The sequence below is a fragment of the Typopeltis vanoorti genome, chromosome 12 (genome assembly GCF_054136105.1).
Source record: "Typopeltis vanoorti isolate ZY-2024b chromosome 12, IOZ_Tvanoo_1.0, whole genome shotgun sequence".
NCBI lineage: Eukaryota > Metazoa > Arthropoda > Arachnida > Uropygi > Thelyphonidae > Typopeltis > Typopeltis vanoorti.
The window spans coordinates 107,435,383-107,462,199 of NC_143560.1; the positions used below are offsets into that span (position 1 = coordinate 107,435,383).

General features: G+C 35.4%; 1 protein-coding gene across 4 annotated transcripts in view; it reads right to left on the reverse strand.

Moving 5' to 3' along the window:
• Cc2d2a (Coiled-coil and C2 domain containing 2A) overlaps positions 1–26,817 on the reverse strand; it is a 518,960-nt gene that overhangs the window by 133,057 nt on the left and 359,086 nt on the right. For all 4 annotated transcript variants that reach the window (XM_090401677.1, XM_090401676.1, XM_090401674.1 and 1 more), the window contains exons 25-27: positions 23,660–23,875; positions 17,334–17,435; positions 14,676–14,767 (exon numbers count right to left, since the gene is read on the reverse strand). In XM_090401677.1, the coding sequence (XP_090257803.1) occupies positions 14,676–14,767; positions 17,334–17,435; positions 23,660–23,875 (410 nt within the window). The remainder of the gene's footprint in view (positions 1–14,675; positions 14,768–17,333; positions 17,436–23,659; positions 23,876–26,817) is intronic.

Sequence of the window (26,817 nt, forward strand, 5' to 3'; positions counted from 1 at the left end):
ATTTATGTAAGAGGAATATCTATTTATTTTCTAACAATGCTAAAATGGGAAGGGAATAGTAAATAAAATTCACTTAGACTCTCCAAAAGACCGATGTAAATAAAACAATACTATGAACATATGACAACTGATGGCAGGTCAATGTAACAAGAAATAACTTTGTTTCCACTTTTGATACAAACAGCAAAAAATGATTACTGGAATGATGAGTGATAAATGGGATAAGAAAGTGATTATTCCTTTGTGCATACTTAAGATAGCAGTAAGTATAGCAGCAGAGGATTGCTGCAATAATGGGGACACTGACCTGCAGAGATAAAAGGGTTATCATTCCGTTGTATAAGTCTCTGATCAGACCACACTTAGACTATTGTTCAGATTTGGTCCCCAGGATTTGAAGGGGAATTAACTGTGGAAAGGGTACAATGGTGGATAACAAAGATGGTTTCAGGACTGTACCATGTTAGTTATGAGGATCGGCTGAGGGAATGTGGACTGAAGAGTTTGGTGCACAGAAGGAGGAGAGGTGATATGATTGAGACTTTTAAACTGTTGAGAGGTGGTTACAGGGTTGACACTGGGGAGTTCTTTCGCTTGGTTGAACAGCGGGAAGGAGTGATGACAAGAGGCCATCCCTGGAAGTTACAAAAGGAAACTGTTTGCAAGAGGGTGGTTGAACCATGGAATGCATTGCCTGATGGAGTGGTGAGAGGGAGAACGGTCAGTGAGTTTAAGGAGTGGTTATGATAGACTTTGTGTTTCTCAGGGGGGGGGCCTCCCCTCGATGAGTCTTGATAGACTTTGTGTTTCTTAGGAAGGACCTCCCACGATGAGTCTTTTGACTCCATGGAGGCCTGAATAATAATAATAATAAAGCATGTCAATTATCTATTATCAGGATAGATCATGAATTTGTGGTTTACATCATTTGGTAAACACAGAAAAGACAGGATAAGAAAGAAAAATAAACTGCTCAAGGTGTTTTATAGGATAGATGCAAAAAAAATTATTCAATAAATGGCACAGAACAAAAGTTCATCCACAGGAACTGATTAAAGTTAGCAGGAGTTTGGAGAACTAGATTATTTTGCTTGGAGAGTATCAAATGAGTGGAATGGAGTGGATGTAATGAGCATGTTGTCAGTGAATAGGTTTAAGGAAAGGCATGACAGATATTGTCAGTTAGTGTGGGCCTGCAACTATGGAATCCCAGGACTCCATGGATATGCTGATTAATGAAGTAAATAATCTTTTTGAAAAGCATGAATTTCTGGTATCAAAATCATTTGCAGCTGAGCTGTTAATTAAACGAATGAAACTACAACTGTGAGCTGAGAGTGAGTTTAACCATGTTCATTATATTCATGTTTATTGGGTATTGTTTGTTCAAAAGTTGTAAAACCAGAACATGTAATGAAATTTGTAAAGAAAACTATATAAGTTCATGAGTTCATATGGATTAAATCAAGAGCAATTTAATTTGCTTTCTGGATCAGAGAAACTGGGAATAAATTTGAAAAGCAGACTCCCTATTTTTTAACATTCCAGTTCTTTGACAACCTAGCATGGATACTTAGATGCTCATTATCACCTTTTTTCTTTAACGGAAGAAAAGGATGTCTATGGATATTAATTAAGTTTTATCAAGTTATTAGCTGATATTTGACTTTGATCTCAAAGGCTTTTTCATAGGTATGAATATGCATGTAGACACAACAGAAAGAAGATAAACACATTCTAAGTTCAAAAACATGCCTCTCCAAGTCCTAACTGGTACTACATATGGAGGATGCAGTGAGAGGATCTTGATCATTCTGCTGATAGTCTCATGATGACAGCTTCCCAGAAATTGGGTAAATTGAGGCAGAGATATTTTATACAGGTTAGGATGAATGTAAAAAACAGGTATTGAACAAATACCTATGCTACAAGCATTCTGGAATTGAGGGACTATGCCAATGACACAGCCCACTGGATCCAAAAGGAAAATAAAAAAAAAACATTCCACTAAATAGATGTAAATATAAATCTCAGATTGTGTTTAGAATCTATCACAGTATATCACTAACTTGAATACCTGAACTCACCAGAAATCTCTGACACTATCACTATGCTGATGAATTAAACTTTGCAAGAACTACTAGCAATTATTAAATGAACTGGGATTTTTATTGTTCTTTAATCACAAGGGAAGGGTGATTTATTCAGGGTAAATTAAGATAAAGATGATGAGAGAAATGCCAATTATTATAAAAAAAAATGAGAAACTGCTATATTATTAGCAATCAAAGCATGGCGCGTATAATCTGTTTTCCATTGTTTGGAGGCAATTAGCCGAAGTTAGATATGCTAAGTGATCTAATCAATGATTTCCTGACATCGCATTTAGTATAAAACTTTGGTTTTTGTTAAGAGAACCATGTGAATGAATGATGGTGCTAGATTCTCTAATCTGACAAGCACGTTTTCCTCAAGATATGGCATAGAGGCTTTGTCCCATTCAGTATCATGATGTGTGCTGGAAGAATAGTGTCCTGATTTTTCCTCTGTTATAAGCCACATTGCTAAGATGTTCCTGTTTTCTTATTTTGAAATTTCTGCAAGAAATTTCAAAATAATTTTTCTTATTTTCTGATCCAGAAAATAAGAAAACAGGAAAACAGAAAATAAATTCCTAACCTGCATACAGAAGACCACAAGAAAAGGAATTCTATATACTCCTGAATATTAGCAGGGGTTACTGTCCTTTAGAGAATGAAGAAGGATGTGTATGGTAAGGAATTGAAATGGAGTCTATATAATGAATGTCAAGATTTGACCCACTGAGGACAAATTATCTGAGAAGAAACTGGAGTTCTTTTTTTCTATCTGTCTTGGTTTTACGTACCTGTTTATATGTTTTTTAAGTTTGAAAATCATGCCTATTTTTTGTGATGGATGGTGAAGAAATGAGGAATGAAGATAACGTCCAAGGTGAGTGGGCTTTTAGTAAATGTCAATCCATTCTCAGATATTTTAAAATCAGGTTGTGAAGACAACATAATCTATCTTCATTCTCAAAAATTCAGCTCACCTTGGAATTGGAGAATGAAGAAAATACCATTTCTTGACATCTTCATTGCAAAAAATGGGCATCATTCATATGTTTTTTTTTAAAGTGCTGTCTCCATCTTAAAAGATGAGGACAAGCAGTTTCTACTTGAAACTGCTTGTCCTCAATGGGTATGCAAGGAGAATCATGTAAAAAAATATTATTTTCTAATCATTCTCTGCAGCCAAATCTTGACTTTTATTAGGCAGACTCCATTTCAATCCCTTACATCAGTAATCTCATCATCTTAGGTGGTATCTTCATATTGCAGGCTAGCAATTATGGATCTATATATAATACAACACTGGGGCTAATATTGTATAACTGTATATTGTAATACTGCACAGGGGTCCCAAGAATCAAGTGCAGGGAAAAAGTTCCCTATATATTTTTGACTATAGATCCATGTGTGTTCATGGAGCCAGTTTTCCAACCTTCTAAAAATTCATAACATTAGAGCGGTGCTTAAACCTATTTTTACCATACATAGCTTCTTCATTCTCCACAAAACAATAACAACCCATCTACAAACATCCAGGGGTCTATGGACTTCCTTATTCTTTCTTGTAGCCTTTCTGACATAGGTCACGTTTGTAGAAATTTTGTAATAAGAAAAAAAGTAACATCTTGGTGATGTGGCTTATAACAGTGAGCATAAAATTAAGGATTTACTTACCACTCTTCTAATACACACCATAATATTAAATGGGACAGAACCTGTATATCATATCTTGGAGAAAACTTTCTTGCATGTCAGATTAAAGAATCTAGTACCATCATTCATTCACATGGTTCTCTCAACAAAAACCAAGTACGTTTATCATAAATGATGTTTGGAAATCCTAGATTAGATCACTTAATATACCTAACTTCAACTTTTCAGCTAATCACCTCAAAATGATGTATGCCACTTCACCTGCTCCTCATACTTGAATTGTTAATATATTCTGAAGAAGCCACTCACTATTTGTGGTGAAACCAGTCAGTATTCTTTGTAGATATTTTATTTAAGGACCAATAAAAAAGTTAAAAAAAAAAACTTTTTATTGGTCTCAAATTTATTTAAGACTATTGTTCTATCTGCATCAGAATCAAGATCTTCTCCTGCCCAAAGAGGGTAAATTAGGATTGTAGTATAACACAAGATTGCACTCAGTCTGTATTTGTCTTCCTACCGTTATGATTGTGCCAGAATGCATATCTCACATATTTTTGTGTCTATGAAGCCTTCATCACCATGGTGAAATATTGGCTAATATCTTGAAAAATAGTTATTATTGCACAGATACCTTCATGGAGTCTAAAGACTCGTTGTGAAAGACCCAAACTATTCAACATAATATCTATCATACCTCTCCTAGAACCCAATGACTGACAGAGCACTCACAAGTGACTGGCAAACCATTCCACTCATTCACCACTCTCCAAGTGAAAAATCTAGTCCTCACACCCTTGCTAATCACAGTCTTACTCAATTTCCAGCAATCCCTTGTTCTGACCATCCCCCCAATCAAGTGTTGAATATTTCTTTTACATTACCATATGAAATCCATTAAGCAACTTAAATGTTGTAATAGGTTTCACGGTATGATAAGAACACAGATGGTTAAGAAAATAACTATCAAAGTTTGTTACAAATTTCAAACTATGATTTGGACTACTATTTCAAAACTTGAATTTTTTTTTTTAACCTAGATGGCGCCATATTAGGACTTTAGTCGTGTGTTGCACGCTGCAATCACTTATACTAGCCCCACTGTTACACCGGATTGTGGTTGTCTTGCATTTGTAACAAACTTTGTGTTGTGTGCTCTGAAGATACTGGATATAATACCAGCGAAATATTAGCTTCTAAGTTAATAAATAGTTATTTTCTTAACCATCTGTGTTCTTATCATACCGTGAAACCTATTACAACATGTCTGACGAACACATAAGCCTATCCACACGTGTAAGTAACTTAAATGGTAACTTTCTACTGTTGAATCTAGCTTCATCAATTTCCTGTTGTACAGTTCCCTCAATGTGGTACACAGCTTGTAATATTTTCATCCAAAAATGCATAACTTGACACTTTTCCACATTAAAGTGACATCTATTATCTTTTTGGCCATACTGTCAGCCTATTTAAACAATCCTGCAAACTCTCTACACTGTCTTGATTAAATGTTATAATACACTATTTTGCATCATCAGCAAGTAACTGAATATTTCCCTTCCAACTATTATTATTATAAAGGTAACTGTATAATAATACACACACAGTCAGAAATCATCATGGGAGATCCATCTAACAGGTAAGCTTAGGTGTTGACAGTTATTCATGACTTATTTTTCATGGTATTAACAGCACCACACAATTTTATAAAAGAGATATTTTATTAATGCTTATATTTCGCTGATTTTCAACTCAGCATAATCAAAGCACAACACACTTGTACACACGACAGTGAGTGAAACAATATAATTGCAAAAACCAAAAGTCTCCCAAATTTTTGGCAAATTAATGCAACTATATTTGTTAAGGTTGGGAGAATTCCTCAAAGCCATTGCTGACTCAAAAAATAATCTTTCAGATCTATAATGACTCCTAAATAGCACATTCGTTTTCCTCCATCTAATCCTGTGTGAAGGATTAGATGGAGGAATATTGGAGTTCTGTGGTCAGAGCTGTATCGTTAGAACAAATGGCTCTGGCTCTTTAAAAACACGTACACACAGAGCCATTTGTTCTAACGATACAGCTCTGACCACAGAATTCCAATATCTGCACCATACGTTCTTAGCCAATGGCTACAATCCCTACAAAATAGATAAAATACTACATAGGCCCATTACTCTGCCCTCCCCTAATACACAAGAATACAACATGATCATTTCTATTCCCTATATCAGAGGTACATCGGAAAAGATAGCCAAAGTATTGTTGAAACATGGCCTTCACACGTTTCAACAATACTTTGTTGAACCTCATGTCAAGGATAAACTTCACCCTTTAGCACACCCAGGAGTGTATGAAGTTCCTTGTGACTGTGACTTGGCCTATTATGGGCAAACAGGAAGATCAGTTAACATCCACCTGGAAGAACATGACAGATACATTCGCTACTATTACTATGGCAAGTCAGGACTGGCAGACCATGCTTTGGACATTCCTTCACACAGAATTAAATAGAGGAAAATAAATGTGCTATTTAAAAGTCGTTATAGATCTGAAAGATTATTTTTTGAGTCAGCAATGGCTCTGAAGAATTCTCCCAATCTTAACAAATATGGTTGCATTAATTTGCCAAAAATTTGGGAGACTGTTATCCTAAGAAAAACTCCTGCATAGCTTTTTTTTTTTTTTTTTTTTTTTTTTTTCCCCCTTAGAAGGTACCAAAAATAGGACTTTAGATCTTTTGTCTTTTGCAATTATATTGTTTCACTCACTCACTGTCGCGTGTACAAATGTGTTGTGCTCTGATGACTGATGATGCTGAGTTGAAAATCAGCAAAATATAAGCATTAATAAAACATCTCTTTTATAAAATTGTGTGATGTTGTTAACCATGAAAAATAAGTCATGAATGGGAGATCCATTTATTCACACAATATCTATTATACTCCTCCTTAAATTCATTCACCAATGAAGCATTCACCACCACCTCCAGTAACCCATTCCATCCATTTGCCACCCTCCAAGCAAAAAAAAAAAAAAACCTAGAAGCTTAACACCCTTGCTAATGACACTCTCATACAACTTCCACTGGTGACCATTTGTTCTCTCCCTTCTTGCCATGTACTTAAACCCTCTAATCCAAAGATGGTACATCCCTGCAAAATGCCTGCTCAGTAATTCTGCTATTTGGTTTGGTTTGGTTACTTCCCTATCATCAGCACTTTTTGATATCATCCTTCCATAGTCATTCTTCCTTTTACTTGCCACATAGCAAAAGAACTCCTTAGGGGTTCTTTTGGCCTCATCAGCAAGCTTTCCTCTTATAATCAGCATTGGCCTTCTTTATCATACCGGGAGCACTTGCCTACACCTTATACTGCTCATAGACAAACTGAATACCTTTTTTCTCTATAATCCTTCCACAACTTTTTCTTTGTCTGCAACCCCTGCTTAATGAAGTTATTCATCCATCTTACTTCTACCTGATTTATGATAAATTCAGATACTACTTTCCTCATAATGCATGTCATCTACATTCTCCCATATATCCCCTCGATTATAGCAGCAGTCAATTACATATTTAGTCCTGTTGGCTTCTATCTCACAATGGATAGCCTCCAATGAACTGCCTCTGAATCCCTGTCCTCCTAATGTGCTGCTACTCTTTTTGGCTTTAATTCCTCTACTATGATTAGCAAACCCCCCCCCCCCCAGTACTGTTCCTTCTGTCATCTCTGAAGGCACTATATTCCTTGCATTCTATATCTATGAACATATCATCTTGACCAACCACATCTCACTAATGCCTATACCTTTAGGCCAAGTTGTGCTAACCAATGCCAAAAACTCTTCAACCTTATTTTGAATACATCTGGCATTAGTACACATAAACTGCATTAACCCCTTCATCCTGCAACCCCCCTTACAAACCTCTAGGACACCTGGACCAATACTAATCTGCATCGTCCCCTAAAAATTCTAGTTTCCTTGATTTTGTACTTGCATACTCTCCGTGAACAACACTTTCTCAAGACTCCTAACACGAAATCCATTTAGATGCAAGCCTTATATAAATCCTGCACGATCATAGCTCTCTGTCACAGATTGCCTGTCATACCATGGCAACAGACTCACAGCTTTTACGTATGCACTAGCAAATTTTTAATACCTTCTCGCATACGACACTTGTCACCTGATAAGTTATTTGTACCAGCCAAAGTAAACATCTCTTTCACCCTAACTCTCTGCATCCTTACAACATCACTGACATCCTTTATCATACCTCCAGGAAACACAATTTTGTCACACTCTCCTCATATCAATGAATCACCAAACGAAATCTGATCCTTATTTTCATACTTTAGCTCTTTCATGCTCTGCTTTCTCTCCCCTTTCTTTTTTGCTTCTGTGTAATACCATCTACAAGCCGTTTCTCCAATCACCCAATCTCACATTTTGTTCTGTGAACTCCACATAAGTATGCTATCTTTTCCATTACTATCTGGTCACTCTTTTCATTTTCCACCACATCATTCATACAGTCACTCATACTACTTACAATGCTAACTAATTCAATTTCATTATCATGCATTTCGTCTTTCAAATTACCGTTATCACTCTTATTACACTCTTCACACTTATGATATTCACTCACAAAACACTTCTGATAAACACGTTCCCCAGTTTCATTCTCCCTCCAAAAATCTCTCATTCTGCAAAGGACATTCATTTGAAGGATGAGATTACTTTCACATGCTGCAGTGAAAGTAATCACACATGTTAAGATCGCCCACCAGTGCCATGATGGGCAATGCAGTGTACAATAAAGCAAATAATAAACCTTTACAAATCAGAAAATTATACACCTTACAGTTAACACACAAACACTTATAAATATATTGATACAAAAAGAATGTCTTAATTGTTTCAAAAAACTTCCAAAAAGAATTTCTTTTGGCACTGGTATTTACAATTGACATCTGCTATTTTCTATATAATTTATAAAAATGATATAGAAAATAGCAGACGTCGATTGCAAATGAATTAATATAAATGTTAAATAACAGTGGTCCAAGCACAGAACCTTGCAGTACATCACTAGTCACCTGCTTTCTAATGGATTCTGCTCCTCGATATATCACTTTTTGTTTTTCCATCAGCCACCCTCATTTTCATATCTATCCCAATTTGTTGCATAACAGTACAATATATATCACTTTTTGTTTTTCCATCAGCCATCCTCATATCCATATCACCAGTTTCATATCTATCCCAATGTGTTGCATAACAGTACATATAGAATCCTTTATTGCAAAATCCAGAAGTACTTCCAATTCATCAACCTCTATTCTCATATCAGTCCCTGTCACAGCATTATCCTCAATTGAATGATATACCCTTGCATAGTCACTTAGTAACTCAACTATTTCATCTATCATATCATCATCAGCACTCATTAACGTTAACCTTCCATAGTCATTCTTCCTGTTACTTGCCAAATAAGCAAAGAACTCTGGAATTTCAGTTGGACTGCTTGGCTAATTTCTTCTTATAATCAGATTTTCTTCCTTTCTTGCTGGAGCCTTATACTGTTTGTGATTAACTTATACTATTAATCATGAACTTAACTTATACTTAAGTTAATAATTATCCCTAGGTGTCAGTTTCTTCTGTTAAAGAAAACTATTAATGTCTCTAGGATTTGGCATTTATGGTGGACATCATGGGACGTTTAAATGAGTTTGGCTTAAAAATTTCGGTGGTGGAGTACAGAACGTGATTTGAATCAATGACTGTGTTAAAAACATTTAATATAAAGTTCAGCTTTTGGCTAAAGCAAATGAATGGTGGCAATTTGGTGCACTTTCCTATATGTCAGAAATATCAACACTTCCCTTATATGTCAGAAGTCACACAACACTTCTGATTTTGGCCAATATTCCTCCATCTCAAAGAAGAGTTAATTTTAATATTGCTAGTGTTAAATCTTTCTTTTGTTTGACAATTTAAGTAAGGGAACTGCCATTTCAGCTTCCTTAATTTTTTTTTCCCTAATATAATATTGAAATTCATTTGAATGTAAAGGTGCAGCTCTCTCAGCTTTGACTTGTTCCTTAAGTAGCCTTAAGATCTGAATTTGTCATGCCAGCTCTAAGTTTATCATTATTTCATAACTGTGCAGGCTAGTATGCCAAAGCCAGCCAAGTCAGAGTCATCACTGTAAGTCACACTGAGATATACTTTATGGTTCACATGATTTAACTAGAAATATATCATTAATTCCTAGATGATGTCACAAATAATTTCTTATTAAGCAATTCTTACTTATAGGAACATAAACTTTCATATTCTAAAGTTCAATGGTAAAAAGAAAGCAGATGCCTAAGGGACATTAACTACACAAATATTTAATTAATATTGCAATATTTCTGATCCAATTTAGATATATATATAACAAATTACTTGACAAGGTCACATCCTCACATACAGAAATAACTGAACAAAAACTATAGCCTACTCAATTCGCCCTGCTTCAAAGATATATAAGATTCCTAAGATTCATATGCTAAAGCTCCATCATGGACTACAGTCAATGCTAATCCTTAAGTGCCTTGCTACACACTAACAAAGCAATTGGTAGTGTTTACAAGCTGACTGCTTATGGGTAAAAGCAACTGAAAAAAGACTTCCACTTAGTTTTAAAGAATAAGGAGAACTGAGGCTTGTAACATAATATCCAATCCATAACTTCTAGTGTTGCACCACAACAACAGGCTGGCAATTTGGGATTTAGCCAACCAAATTGTATTCTTATTGGCTTACACCAAAATATAAAGATGGGACAAACATGATGGAATTTAAGGCAGAATAGAATGTAGCCAGTTAAACAGAGGACTCTGCTGTTTTTCTCAGGGAATCAGAGCAGGAGTAAAAAGTCAGTGCCTGAAACAAACTCCAACTCCACATAAACACAATTCAAGATAGGGACCATCAACATAAGAAGTATCAATGGAAAAGAAGCAGAATTGGGAGAAGAATTAGAGAAGTACCAGATTAACATAATTAGTGTTACTGAAACAAAGAAAACAAAAACTAGTGATATACTTCTAAATAACAAATGCAGTCAGTCTTTCAACATACAATGTATGTGACTTATAACCAATCATATTTATGACAGTTAGCCATCTTCTTAACACCTTCACTGAATATCACCCACAGACTAGGGTGTTATTGCTGACTTTAAGGTATATTATTTAAGCAATACTATTACTCAGGCTCTACCTGAATCAGAATGAAAAAGCCCTCAGAGACTTTTGGAAGGAATATATTATCATGCATTGTACAAATAATGTAGATGCTGCATCACATGAGGTGACAGCAGTGTGTGAATGGAATTTGGAAAAAGCTGTCGAAAATATATTTTCATACCTTCACAGGATTCAACAAAGACAAAGCCTTACAAGAAACTAATGACAAGATAGTGTTGCTAGCTAAAGAGTTGGAGGTCATCAATGAGGATGTAACACAGTTGGTGGAAGCTGTAGAAGAGCTCTCAGATAAAGTGCATATAGAACTAGAAGTGCAGAAAATTTCAGAAAAAATAACAAGATGTCGAGTCCTCTAAAGTTAAACATTTACAGGGAAAATACTGGTAAAAGAATTTGCCACCATTAATAAGGCAATTTATTGTCATGAAGAAATGAATCCTAACATGAAGATGCAAGCTGCAGTTGCTTCCCAGAAAAGAAAACAGTACAGATTAAGGTGGATATGATGCATAAATTTTTAAAAGCCTGCTCTTGCTGCAACCTCAGAATGCTTTGTTGCAATTCTTGAATTTGAAGAGTTAGTTGATGACCCAGCCTCTCCTGAATTGTCCAATTAACAAAGAAGCAACTTTGAAGAATTAGCTCTTGCTTCATGTGTTTTGAGTTGATTATCACACAGAAATACTATGCCATCATGTTTCATTTAGTGCAGTACAATGCATACTGTAATATAATGTGTAATATTATATGTAATTACTGAATTACACTGAATTATTTCACTATAAACAAGGGATAAAATTACTTAAAAACTAACAAAACAGACCTACATATTCATTCAGGCATGTTAATTTTTAATGTATCTTTAAATTTCATTCATTCATAGATTTATTTCCAACTGAGGTTGGGATCGACAGGATCAGAACCCTCCCCCCACATAAGGAGGGGGGATAAGACCTGAGGCTACAAATGATAGGCCAATCTGTGTGTGTGGACTTGTTGATAGAGAAATTGGTGAAGACCAGGATTCAGAAATAGGTTGATAATATTCGAACTATTTATGAGAGTCATGCTTCAGCAATAGACCAGTCACATTCCCTAGACCTACCAGTTTTAAGCTGTCCTTGCAGTTTTAAGCTGTCCTACTACAACAAAACAGGCAGGACAGCCAATATCAGGATATCCTAACACAAGGACTACATCTGGTTCCACCGATACAGCCACTCAGGACTTGCTGACCATGCTTTGGACACCTATCACAGAATATATTATTATCATTACTACTTGACACCTCCAGGGAGTCCGAGACTAACCGAGGGAGGGCACTTGCTCTACAACTCTCCATCTCCAACACTCAGTCCTCTAACTACAGCAAACCATCATATACACCAACACCATCTACTGTCCACCACGACCACTACTATTTTCACAGACAATCACAAATATCCATGCCCAAGACGGGATTCTAACCCACAGCCTTTTAGCTGGAGAGAGGATATGCTAACCACTCAGCCAACCAGGCCGGCATTTGCTGGAAGAAGGCCACTCAATTACACCACACCAAATACAAGTATGAAAGACTATTCATCGAATCTGCCTCAACTTTGAAAAACTTTCCACACCTCAACAAATCTGGATGTATGAGACTGCTCCAAATCTGGGAAGCATACATTTTAAGAACATCAGCCCAGCAGCCAAGACAACCCAATTTAGGACACCAGGGATCACTGTTTAGGACTCCAGACCCGTCATCTGTTGCCTTTATTCAGTCTCATTTGCCAAGTGTTAGTGCCTGCATGCACATGTCATTGTTTTTTGTGATCCCTGATGATGGCAATGTGACATTACCCAAAATACAGGAAAGTATTTTAAAGTTTTTTATAATTAATATTCTAGTATATGTCGTTATTTTCTGAAAAATTAAAGGAAGATGCTCTGACTTCCCCCTCTCTTTGCCAACTCTTCTTTCTCAAGTAGAGCTAAGTTATGTTAATGATGTGTTTGCCATGTATATATTTTTAATATTATTATTGCACTTAAATAGCAAGTAGTCATGCACACACACACACTTCATTATTTAAAAAGAAACAAACACTTAGCTGCAGTAAGTGTGTCTAAAGCAATCAGAAGGGCAACGTGTGCATGTAGATTGTTTTTTTTTATATATATATTAACCCCACAGATAAGAGGTTGCAAAATTCATAGTGTATTAAGAGTATGTGTGAACATGTGGTTAAAAGAAGAAATTGGAAACCTACTGATGTGGTCTTCCAAGTAGGAAGGAAACAGTGTAAAGTATTCCAAAACTATTCCAAAAGACAAAGAAAGATGGAATGAAAGAGGAGGAAGTGAAGTTGATTCAGTAGATTTGAAGATGGACTGCAATGGATGTTGACTAACAACTGCATGTATATGTTTAGAGAAAAGAGGAGGAATGATAGAAGCTAATTTAACATAACTGCTTGTGACATTATATATGGGAGTGACTCTGTGAAAGGTGTCATCTATTAACCAGACTGCTCTCTTACAGATAATATTTAAGGAAGGTTTTTGTGCACTGTCCCAAATGCAAGAATAGTATTCTAAGATTGGACATATTTAGAAGTTAAATAGTGTTATCAGTTGTATAGATGAGAAGTAGCATCTTAAAAAAAAAATTTTTTTTGTGGGATGAGGAGGAATAGATCTTGTATAATAGATGAGAAATCTGATCTTGTCTAAAGATCTAGATATTGCTACAGGTAAAGAAAGGTTGAAGTGTTTTGGTGGCATTGAAGTTGACAAGACTGTCTTACCTGCCTCAGAAACTAGTAATAATATTGATGTGTTTAAGATTTCTGTTACAGATTAACCTGAAGCTGAATGTTTGAGTATTTATATGCTTTAATTATATATGTTACATAATTTATATTAATTATTTTATATATATATATATTTATTTATTTTTATCATTTAATATATCTTATTTATATGGTATATAATTAAAAAAGAAACATGGAAAGAGCCATTTTGGAAATAACCCAGTTAGATAAAAAGAATAATGCTTGGATAAGGAAGCAAACAAAGGTAACGGACACTGCGTTAGTAATAAAAGGCAACAAATGGCACTGGGCAGGGTTATGAGAATGCCTAACAACAGAATGGACACCAAGAACTGGTTATTGGAAATCAAGTAGACCAGTGATAAGATGGGACAATAAAATGACAAGATGTTATAGATATTTATGGTAGAGAGATGCATAAGACTGGCCAAAATGGAAGAAGCATGGAGAGCCATTTATGCAGAAGTGGACTGAAGAAAGCTGTTGATAATTAAAAATGAAAGAACAGAGAAGCAGAATGGAATGGAATGGAATATAATATCATTAGCAAATCTAATATGATTTGCAGTCAGTAAGAGAGTCATGTATAGGAGAGAAGAGTATCTGGTGAAAGTACACAGCACTGGCATTACAGCATTAATGAAGGAAATCTGAAGGGATGAAGCCATCTATCATTACACAAACTGAATAACCAGAGAAGAAACAGGTGACTTGTTTGCAAAGGGAGGAATACAGACCATAAGATGGTAGTTTTCACCTAGAATTAAGCTTACCACACATTATGAAGTTTTAATAAATATGCTTAACATGAATATATCATTTTGCTGTTTACTCACCCAATATTTGGAACTTGATCTTCAACTACAACATCTTCCAGAGCACTTTGATTTTGGGCAGCATAAAATCGTTTCACAGCTTGTGCTCTAACCTAAAGTATTGAAGGACAAACTTTATGCAATACCATGTCTGGTTCTTATTTTAAGCGATTTAAAAATAATGTTCATTGCTTGTGGTAACATTTGTTTCAGAAGAAAAATTTTGCACTTATAATACACACACACATAATTAAAAATATCTATTTTTGAAATACGAGATATAAAATGTTAGTGCCTTCCAAAGATGTGAACATTTAGGAATAAATGAAGACCCCCAAACACAACAGCAGTTTTCATAAGGACAAACAAATGGAAATTACATGACATTTACAATATGTCAGATACTGCAAAGCACAATATAAACTTTCAGTTTTTTTGTTTGTTTGTTTGTTAGTTATTGCACTGTGTGTCAAGGTAAGTGTTTTCTTGGAACTGAATGTTCTAAATCCTATTCATAAATGATTTTAATAACTATAGTACGTAAATGAATGCTTCAAATCAACATCAGTAGAATGTTAAAGATTAACACCATCAACAAAAAAAGCATCAAAGGAAAAGAAATAGAACTAGCGGAAGAATTGCATAAGGATCAGATCAACAGAATCAGTATCACATTACCAAAAAAAAAGACAGAAATAGAAAAATCTCACCTATGTGAGAAAAATCTCACATAAGTGAGATGCCATTTGTTGCTAAAGATTAACACCATCAACATAAGAAGCATCAAAGGAAAAGAAATAGAACTAGCAGAAGAATTGCATAAGGATCAGAATGCAAATCAAAAGTCTCATTCACTGTGCTAATATTGATAATGGTATCTTCACACTGGGTCAGGATATGATTATACATAGGATTTGAAATCGAAAGTGATCACATTTAGTTTTGAGTAGGATAAAGTTTCATTGAAAAGAAAAAAAGATGAGCAGCTTTCAGAGATGAACTGTAGACGCAAATACAACAGTATCATTTGAGAAAAATGAAAGTTTAAAAGTAAGAATAAAACTTGAGATTCAGTGGAAGACCATGAAGAAAACTGACTGATTTATCTAGACAGGCATGTGGTGATATTGTCTGCACAGATAGAAAAATCAGATCTCCATGGTGAATTCAGAAAGTAAAAGAAGCAGTCAAGGGAAAGAAGAAAACATATAAAAGTTCCTCATAATGAAATCAACTTATGCTCTGAGAGCATATGCAGAAAAATGTAAGAAAGTGAAGCACTGTGCAAAACAAAAGTTGGGGGAAGACTTTTGTAAGAGCACAGAAAATAATTATCATGAAAGGGGAAAATATTATAAGCTATTGGCGACATGAAAACTGAAGATATTTTAGATGTCTTAAGAAATTACTTTGAAAGGTTGCTAAATAAAACAAGCAGTGATAGTATGGTGGTAGAAAATATTTGAGAGGAATGGTCACTCTCTCCAAATGGTGGGAGAGATGTCATCTCGCTTATTATCAGCTCTTCTGACGCTATGATCAAATCCAAAACTCTTAAACCTCTTGTTCCCTCTATTACATGTTGCCTAAGACATTTGTCCCTCAAGAATTCTAGAAATTCCATCCCCTTATTACTACATGCATTTTCCTCTTCCCAGCTTATACTGCTGTAGTTAAAATCTCCCATAATAATCATTCTTCTTGCACTTGCCAAGCTCAACTGCCTAAACATCTCCTGCTCCACACCCTCTGTGCTCCCTGGTTTATAGCAATACTCCACTAAATATCCTGTCTTGGCCACTTCTACCTCACACCATATGCTTTCAAAACCATTAGTGTCACTGCCTTCCAAAGCCTCCACTCTTAGAGGATGTAAGTCATCACTTATCATAAGCAGTACTCCACCACCATGTTTTCTTTTCCTATCCTGCTGAAAAATGCTGTACCTTGCCACTTCAATTCCTGTTATTATATCATCCTATGTCAACCACGTCTCAGAGATCCCAGTAATCTTTGGCCAGGCTGATGTTATCAGAGCCACCAATTCATCTCCTTTATTTTGGCTACTCCTGGCATTGGTGTAAAGCATAAAAATGTCACTGTTTCTATACCTACCATTGTCCCCTCTCGAACCCACTGGACTCGGTGTTACCTGATGTCATCACCCCCCCCCCCCCAAGAGGCCACCCCAGCTACCATCCACCTTGGGAATTCTAGTTTCCCTGCATTGACACACTGACTCGTTCAGAAAACAGCACTCTCCAGATGCCTTCATCCTTCCTCATTCAAATGCAAGCAGTCTCTCGCATACAGTTCCCTTCTGTCCTCAAATGTCCTCCAAGCATCCACATATTCCAATCCTCTCTTCTGACACATTCTGGCTATTATGCTATTCAGTATTACTGCTCTTCTGCTCAGCTCTTCACTATCATACCTGGGCAACATACACACACAATCTTTCCTCTCTGCATTTTCTTTTGCACCACTAAGAAAAGGAGGAATGATCACTTATATCTTATATAATTTCTGTTTTAGAATGAAATAAAAGATTATTAATGAAGTCAAGTTGTTCAGGTTATATAATCTTAAAGTGTACATATAATTTTCAGATGTCATTTATATAATTTACTGTAATAAAATGCAACTTTTATTCTTTAAAAAGCTTGAAAGAATTTTTACCTTATGTAGCAATTTGACTGTTCGGTCTCTCTGATCTCCTGTTATATTGTTGTTTTGAACTACCTCTTCTGTATCTCTTGAATCCATTTTTTTCTGCAACTGCTAAAATTTTGAATAAATATGGATAGAATTGAAAAACATAACTCCAGTATGTTTTAAAATGTTTTTATTTAAAGTTATTACTGTAAAATAAAAAAAAACAAATAACGCTCTCCACATGGGAAATGTTCATAATAGACAGTTTGAAAAATTTTCCTTAACTTCATCTTATCACAACTTCTTGAATAATGGGGAGGGGGTGACTTGATAAGTGAAACATGTTGGATGAGAATGATATTTTGACAGGGATAGAAATGAAAGGATATTATGCTTTTGATACTGATAGAAAAGGAAGAAGGGAGGGGGAAGTGCTGCTGATGATAGATGAAGAATTATGCCTATGTAAAGTTAAGATTTTTTTAATATTTGTGATGAGTCCTTGAACTCCTTGGAGGTGTCATGCAAGTTTAAAAAAAAACATGGCAGTGATTTTGAAGCAGTATGATGTGAGGTAGAGGTTGATAGAATGAGATATTTGGTTAGGCACTGCTGCTACAGGGTAGAGAATGTGGAGGGTGGAGACAAAGAAATGCATAGACAACTTCGCTTAGTGAGCATATGAAGGTGATCGTTATGGGTGATTTCAATTATTGCAATATTGGTTGGAATGAAAGCATTATATATTACAAAGAGGGGACACATAATCAAATTCCCGATATGTACTCTAAAGGGGTGTACAGGATATGACAGTACTAGATGAAGAACTCGCATCACCACTAACTTCTTATCTACAGTTTTCCTCCAAATCAGTCTGTTACCTGTCAAGATTCCAACATTATCAGATCTTATATTTCTGTCTTCTAAGGTGTTTTTTACTGTATAAATCCACCTGTATCTTGGTCATCCTCCAGGTATTTTGCCTGCTAACCTGGCATAGAACATTTGTTTTGCTAATCTTTCCTCTCCCATTCTGTTTAAGTGACCATACCACCTGAAATTAGCTCTGCTAACACATTCCTGGATGCTAACAATGTCAAGCTCTTTCCTAATATCCTCGTTTTTAATATGATATTGCTATTGATGCCATCTGTTTACACGCCTAATCTTTCTCAGGACTCTCATATCTGCAGTCTCTAGTCTTTGGTCAAGTGTTTTATTTCTAACCCAGCTATCAGATCCATAAGTTAAAATAGGTTTGAACACTCTCTTGTATACAGCTAATTTACTGTTTTGACTAATTTCTCTCTAATTCCATATAAATTTATTCAGTTAACTTTCTACCATATCAGCTTTGTGAAGCTGATATGGTAGAAAGTTTTTAAATAATTAATTTACCATCTTCACTAAAAATCTTGTCTAAGTAACTGAAATGTTTTACTTGTTTTATAGGTTCTCCATTCATAATGCAGTTGATATTTTCAATGTTTCTGCCTATTTTCATTGTTTTTGTGTTCTTGTTGCTGACCTTCATACCGTATCTATTACAACAGTTATTCAATTTAGTCAGGGGATCTTGCAGACTTCTACTGGATTTATTTAAAAGGTAACATCATTTGCATAAAGCTGAGATTAACATCTCCAATTTTGATATCAGGTTTAATACCACTTTCCTTCATGATGTGATCCATATAGATAATGAATAACAGAAGGGGTTAATGTACATCCTTGTGTGACACCAGATTTAACATTAAACCATCTTCCTGTGCTACCTTCAATTCTAACTGCTGACTTATAACTGGAATAAAGACTAAGTATTGCTTGATATAATGCCCCACTGACACTATACAACTGCAGTGTTTTGAATAGTTTTTCTCTTGGCACCTTGTCATATGCTCTTTCCAGATTAACAAAATTTAAATACGGATCTTTGTTATATTCCCATGATTTCTCAACTATTTGTCGTAAAGTGAAAATCTGATCCCAGCAGCTTCTATTTGGCCTAAATTCGGCTTGTACTTCACCATGCTTCCCTTCCACAATCCTTCTCAACCATTTCTCAGATATACTGCATAAATCTTACCAGGAACACTCAGTAAGGAAATACTTCTGTAATTCACATTCAGTTTTATTTCCCTTTTTATATATGGGTACTATGCGAGTTCTACTCCAATCATCTGGAATTCGTCCTTCTATCCAGGCCTTCTGAACTATGCACTGCAGCCACTGCAAGACTTTTATACCTCCATACTTGAGCATTTCTGATAATATATCATCTACTCTTGCTGCCTTTCCACATTTCAGGCTTTTGATAGCTTTTTCTACTTGAAGTATGGATATGTATTCCTGACTGAATGCTGTTGAGTGTTTTTTTACCACCGTGCTATCACTGCTTGTTTCATTTAGCAATATTTTGAAGTAATTACCCCATACATCAAGAATATCTTTTTCTCCAGATTTCATGTCCCCTTTTTCATCTCTATGTTCTTACCAAAGTGTTCCCATTACTTTTGTTTAGCTACTTTTACACAGTGTTTAGCTTTCTTACATTTGTCTCTGTATTCTCTAAGAGCACAAGCTGACTTATTTGCCAGGAACTTTTGATATGCTTTCTTCTTTTACTTCACTGCCTTTTTAACTTCCTGTGTCCACCACGGAGTTTTGATTTTTTTATCCTTGAGACAACCTCACCACATGTCTCTCTGGTTGAATCAAACAATCATTTCCAGATCCCCATGTTTTTCTTCAGGAATTGCCACCGAATCTCCAAGGTTTGGTTCCTGTTCTCAAACCCTTTCATTTTTTCTTCAATAATTTAGTCTACAGTTCACATTTGAGATCTGCCCGACTTTTATTCGCTTTAAAAAACTTACATATTTTTCTTTTTAATATGAAATTCAATTTTATCCTGTACAAGACTAAATGGTGATCACTTTCAATTTCAAACCTCTGTATATTCTAGTGTCTGCACCAGTGAGAAAACATCACCATCAACAATAACATAGTCAATGAGACTTTTCTTATTCCTTGCCTCTTCTCTCCATGTGAATTTGTGCACATTTTTATGTTGGAACATGGTGTTAGTAATAACCAGTCCATGTCCTGAGCGCAGAAATCCAACAGGTATTTGCAATTATTATTAGCTTTGCTCTTTTCTCCAAATTTTCCATGATGAGACATCATTGCTTTCTTTGGCTTTGACTGTATTGGAACTGTCCCAATACTCTACTCATGCTTGCTTGAGAACATTTCAATTCCTTAGCTACAAATTGTTGAGCTTGGTCTTCTTTGTGTAGAGACACCATATGAAACTTCTTAGCTTCTGATATGTCACTCATTCGACCCATATTTAGCAAATGATTAACTGAAATTTACGAGCAAACGATTCCTCACAAGTCAGTCCCGCAGCTACTGAAATACACCCTCTGTCCAAAAATTAACTGAACTTTTCGAAAATAGAAGAAACTAGTGGTGCCACCTGTTGTATCTTTTTCTTGTCAAAAGCGGCAACCTTCATTAGTGTTTTATCAACTGTTTATGATATCTGTTTCATTAGAAGCTGAGTTGTCATGCCAAGAGTGACAGTGTGTTTTGACGAACGGTCGGAAAATGAGTTTTAAACAGAGAGCTGGGATTGACTTTTGTGTTAAACTTGGTAAAAGTTTTACCGAAACATGTCAAATGCTTCAAAAAGCATTCGGTGATGAATGCTTATCCTGTACTCAAGTTTATGAGTGGTTTAAGCAATTTCAAAGTGGTCATGAGATGCTTGAGAACGATGAAAAGCTGGGCCATCCAAAAACTGGACTGAGCAAAGTTATCATCCAAAAAGTGTGTGATTTCATCAAAGAAAACCTGAAATCGTCTGTGAGATTGATTGAAGATGAATTGGGGATTCGAAAATCAACTGTGCACAACATTTTGACCGAGAGTTTGGCCCTTCGTAAATTTAATTCATGATTTGTTCTCCACAAGTTGACCGACGACCAAAAAATGCATCGAATTGACCACTGCAAGGACCTCAGATACAATCGTTACTGGTGACGAAATGTGGTGCTTTGAGTATGAGCCCAAAACAAAGCAACAGAGGGCTGAGTGGAGTTCACCAGAAGAGGGGCATCCAAAAGAAAGTTGCTTGGAGAAGTCAAAAGTAAAGACAATGCTGATTTGTTTCTACGATTCCAAGGGCATTATCCACAAAGAATTTGTTCTGCCTAGCCAAATGGTCAATGATGAGTTTTATCTCGAAGTTTTGAAGCGATTGATAGCGAGAATTTGTCGCGTACGGCATGAATATCGTGATGCAGGCAGCTGGTCACTTTTGCACGATAATGCACCATCTCATCGTTCAAACATTGTGAGACAGTTTTTGAGCCAAAACCAAGTTTGTGTGTTGGATCACTTGCCGTAGTCACCTGATTTAGCACCCTGTGACTTCTTTCTCTTCCCTAGACTTCATTTGCCGATGAAAATAAAGCGATATGACACCATTGAAAATGTTCAAGCGGCAGTAACCACGACCCTCAATAGCATACAAAAAAACTATATAAAAAACTCATTTAATGGATTAATTGACCATTCCAAACACTGTATTGAAGCTGAGAGAGAGTATATTGATTGAAATAAATGATTTGAATAATTATAATTGGCCTGCGTTTTATTTTCTATCAAAAGTTCGGTTTCTTTTTGGACAGAGGGTGTATATACTATTTCTATGCGCTCCTCAAAACCAAATGGAAAAATTAGAAATATTGTAATATTTTGAATCATGTTAAAAATTATTAATTTTGTGAATGTTTTCAAATAACAGTTTTCTTAAAATTTATATTACATTATTATGTGATGGTGTTTACATGGTTATATTCTACAAAGTACATAGATTTAGATGATGCTAATTCACATTTGTTAATAATTATTTACTGTGCAATAAATTAGAACTGCAAATCATTCAACACATTTTCTTTGATTATTCTAATTTTTTTGATTCAGAGATGTGTGTGTATATATATATATATATATAATTTTTATTTTTTTACATAGTCCAGAAACTCTGCTCTAGAAATCAAACATGGATGAGACATCAAAGAGTAGTATGTGGTAGAGCTGAACAAAGGAGGAGGCATATAACTAGTAGTCACAGGACTCTCTAATTGCATTGCTTTTTGCTAATAGTCAGAAAAGAAGTTACATGATACAGCATATGTAGAAGAAACTTTTCAATACATAACAAGAGGGAAGAAAATTAGGAGTCACCTCTAGAAGCTGTGCAGGAATGTTAGCGCTACATTTTTTGCTTGGAGAGTCTCATTCACCAGTGGAATTGAATTGTCAGATGGTTTGTCAATAAATGTTTTTAAGGAGAGGTATGATAGGCATTCTTTCAAGCCATTTCAGACTTGAAATTACAAATTAATATTAGAAAAATTAGAGAATGGATAAAGAAGGTGGCTCACAGACAGACAGACATCAAAGAGTAGTATGTGGTGAAGCTGAATCAAGGAGGAGACATAACTAGTAGTCACAGACTCTCTAATTGCACTGCTGTTTAATTGGCACATTGATATCGAGGAATGATGCTAAGGAAATTATCCAATTGTTGGATGCTGATGCTAAATTTGGGATGGAATGTAGATATAATTCTGGATGACTCAAACAGGCAAAGGCTAATGGTTTCTAATTTAGATTGGTAAAATGTAAGGTTATGTACTTATGATTGATGAAAAGATTACAAGCTGTTGTGTTCTGAGCAGATATTGCAAAAGCAGACAAAGCAGCTCAACAGATCATTTGTCAGTGTGTTTCTTCAAACATCCATGTAAGGAGGACCACATTCCAGACTGTTGTGCACAGATGTCATCTAGATTTCTTGGAATAAGAAAGTGGTGGCGAAGAACCAGAGAAAAAGTAATCAAGATGTCACATGTCTGTAGAATGTACTCTCTCTAAGAGGATAGATTGAAGGTCTTGGGTAACAAAATTTTGCTAATAGTCAGAAAAGAAGTTATATGATACAGCATATATTACTGAAGAAGTTTTATGTAGAAGAAAAATTTCAATACATAACAAGAGGGAAGAAAATTAGGAGTCACCTCTAGAAGTTGTGGGAATGTTAGCACAGCATGAAGACTACATTTTTTGCTTGTAGAGTCTCATTCACCAGTGGAATTGAATTGTCAGAAGCAGTCAGATGGTTTGTCAGTAAATGATTTTAAAGAGAGGTATGACAGGAATTCTGTGAATAATAATATATATTATAAAAACAATTCGAATTAGAATTCCTTCAAGCTATATGGAAAGTTTTCTTAATAAATATAACTATAGCTGTTGTTATTATTATAATAAAGCCTTACTTCTAATACATCCTTTGGTATTTCTTTCTCAAGTGCAGGTATGAAGTGATAACCCTTAAATTCTGGAACATCTTGTCTTAACTGCAAAAGACGAAAGCGGGGATTGTTCTCTAAGTCTTGCATGGGCACAAAGTCAAACTCTTCTTGCAATGGTTCCAAACGAAAGTAAGTGACACTTTGCTGGCTATCCTTTCCTTGATGGTTCAGATCATATTGCTAATAATAATTTTAAAAAAATAAATAAATAAATAATATATAATGCTTCATTTGAAAAGTTGTAATGAATATTAGTATAGAGATAATAGGCTTTACTTTTATCTATATTAGTAAGGAAATACTTTTATTAATCTATGTTTAAATTGCAATCAGTGAAAAGAATCAAAGGCTTTTAGGCAAAACAAATTCTTTCCTGGAATTAAAAAAAAAATTAAATAAAACTGGGCCAGATCATGTCAGAAGTTTCTGGACTATCTAAAAATAAATTTATAGATGGGAATTACACACACACACACACACACACACACACACACACACACACACACACACACACACACACACACACACACACATCAGTAGTGCACGAGAACTAGTAAAGAAATATTTATTAGCAGCAATAGCAAGCTGTATACAATGAGTGTAAAAGAGAACAAGATTTGGTGTAAAGTGAATGATTAACTATATCAAACAGAAAATGTAGACGAAAAGAGGTTATTGAAGAAGTTTAAGGAAGGGTAAAGAGCAGGTGCAAGAAGAATATAAGACACTCAGGCAAGGAAGGTGAGTAACATGGTAAGGAAGGTAAAACTTGAATATGAGAGCCCTGATCCAAGGATCAGCCCTGATAAAGGAATTTTTCTATTGTGTGGTCAGTAGGAGGAAGAGAAATGACTGCAGAAGAATGATACAGTTGGACAAAAATGGGGGTAGAGTGATTGATGCAAAGAACATAGTGGAATTGTTTAATGATTATTTTATTAGGGTATTTCATCCTGGAAAAGAAGGTTTTATTACTAGAGGGATGAGGATGGTTCAAAGTTTAGGGGTGCATGAGGAGAGTGGGTTTCAGATACTAAGTAGTCTATTGACCTGGATGTCAATAAAACAATAGGACTGAATGGGATTTCACCACATGCTTTGAGAGAATATACTAAAGAACTAACAGTTCTGTGGACTTAAAAGCAAAGTTCATTGAGAGAGTAGCTATGGGAAAAGTGCCCAGAGTGGAACAAGGGTAAGATAAGGGTGGTAGAATGGAATGTCAAACTATAGACCAGTTTATATTTCTTCTGTAATTGTTCAAGATTTTGTAGAAATTAGTGAGATACCAGATACAGCATTGGGAGGAAGAGAATAATGTTATCTGTGATGGTCAGCATGGATTTGTTAAAGGGTGCTCTTGTTTTAGTAATCAGATTGCCTTTTATAATAAAGTAAAAAGTAGTTGAGGGAAATGCATATACAGTGGTGCCTTGGTTAACAACGGCCTCAGATAACGACGTACTTGGTTAACGACGAGTGGCTGCAAGAAAAAATAAATCTCATGGTTAATGACACGGGCTTTGGTTAACGACTCTCGATTATGTGAACCTCTATCCGATCTAAAAAACCGAAATTTTCTGAACGCACTCAGCCACAAGCAGGAAGATATTGTCGAATAGAGAACATCCACGCGGCATAGCTGTGAAGCTCAGTTATGTTTGACGCATCATAGCCAGCTGTTTACGTTTTCCATTTATTGTTTCTTTTCTTGTAGTGACTGTGCTTTATTTTAATATTTGTAGTTATAAATGCGTTTTATGATGAAAATAAAAAATTTATTTTTTATGTGTTGGTTCATATAGATAATAAATTGGCGGGTGCGTGCCACTGTTCATTCGCCATCAAAAGGCAAAATCAAATGTCATCTGTATAATAATCATTGTATCTATAAGCTGCTAATCAGTGTACGTTGCAGTAAGTGCTGTATCTAATATCTAATACCTTACAAGCAAAATGCACTAAGTCAAAAATTGCAGGTTTCAAATTTAACTGTTAACTTTTATTTCAAAAAGTTCTTTTTTTTAACTTTTACTTTTATTTTCAGGTGGCGATATGTTCTTTGTATCACTTGTCTTAGTGTTGTACAATTTGTAATACTACCGTATTTTGCGTATCTTTTTTTTAGAGTGAATTTTTTTACCGTGTGACAAAATGAGTCCCAAAAAGAAAGCTAGTGAGGGGAAAAAAAAAAAAAACAGAAAAATTTTCTCTATTGAACAGAAGAAAGAAATAATAGCAAAACATCATGAAGGTGTGAAAGTTATGCAGCTAGCTCAAATATATGAAACCAGTCATTCTACAATATCAACCATTTTGGCTAAGAAAGAAGAACTTATGGTAGCTAAGGTTGCTAAGGGAACTTCAAGGTTGAATGTCAGAGGGCTTCTTTTTGAGCAAATGGAAAATCTATTACTAATTTGGATCAAAGAAAGAGAAATGGCGGGTGATACTACATCTCAAAATGCAATCTGTCAGAAAGCTAAACAGATTTATCAAGATTAAAAGAAGACTTTGGGATCAAGTTCTGAGGTAGATAATGATGATTTCAAAGGTAGCAGAGGTTGGTTTGACAACTTTAAAAAAAAGAACAGGAATTCATAGTGTGGTCAGACATGGAGAGGCAGCTAGTGCTGACAAAGCAGCAGCAGATAAATTTGTCAATAGCTTTACAAGAATTATAGAAGAAGAAGAATACCTACCTCAACAAGTCTTCAATTGTGACGAGACTGGGTTATTTTGGAAGAAAATGCCCAACAGGACATTTATCACAAAAGAAGAAAAAACACTCCCCTGGCATAAACCAATGAATGATAGGTTAACATTGCTTTTAGGAGCAAATGCAAGTGGAGACTACAAGGTAATCTACCACTAATCTAAAACCAATGTTAATCTACCACTCAGAGAATCCCCGAGCATTCAAAAAGTTCAATGTCTCTAAATCCAATCTCGGTGTTTTGTGGAAGTCTAACAGGAAAGCCTGAGTCACAAGAATAGAATTTAGAGACTGGATTCAGGAAGTGTTTGGACCAACGGTCAAAGCCTATCTTGAGCAAAACAATCTGCCTCTAAAAGTCATTTTAACCTTGGATAATGCACCTGACCATCCAACAGGCATACAA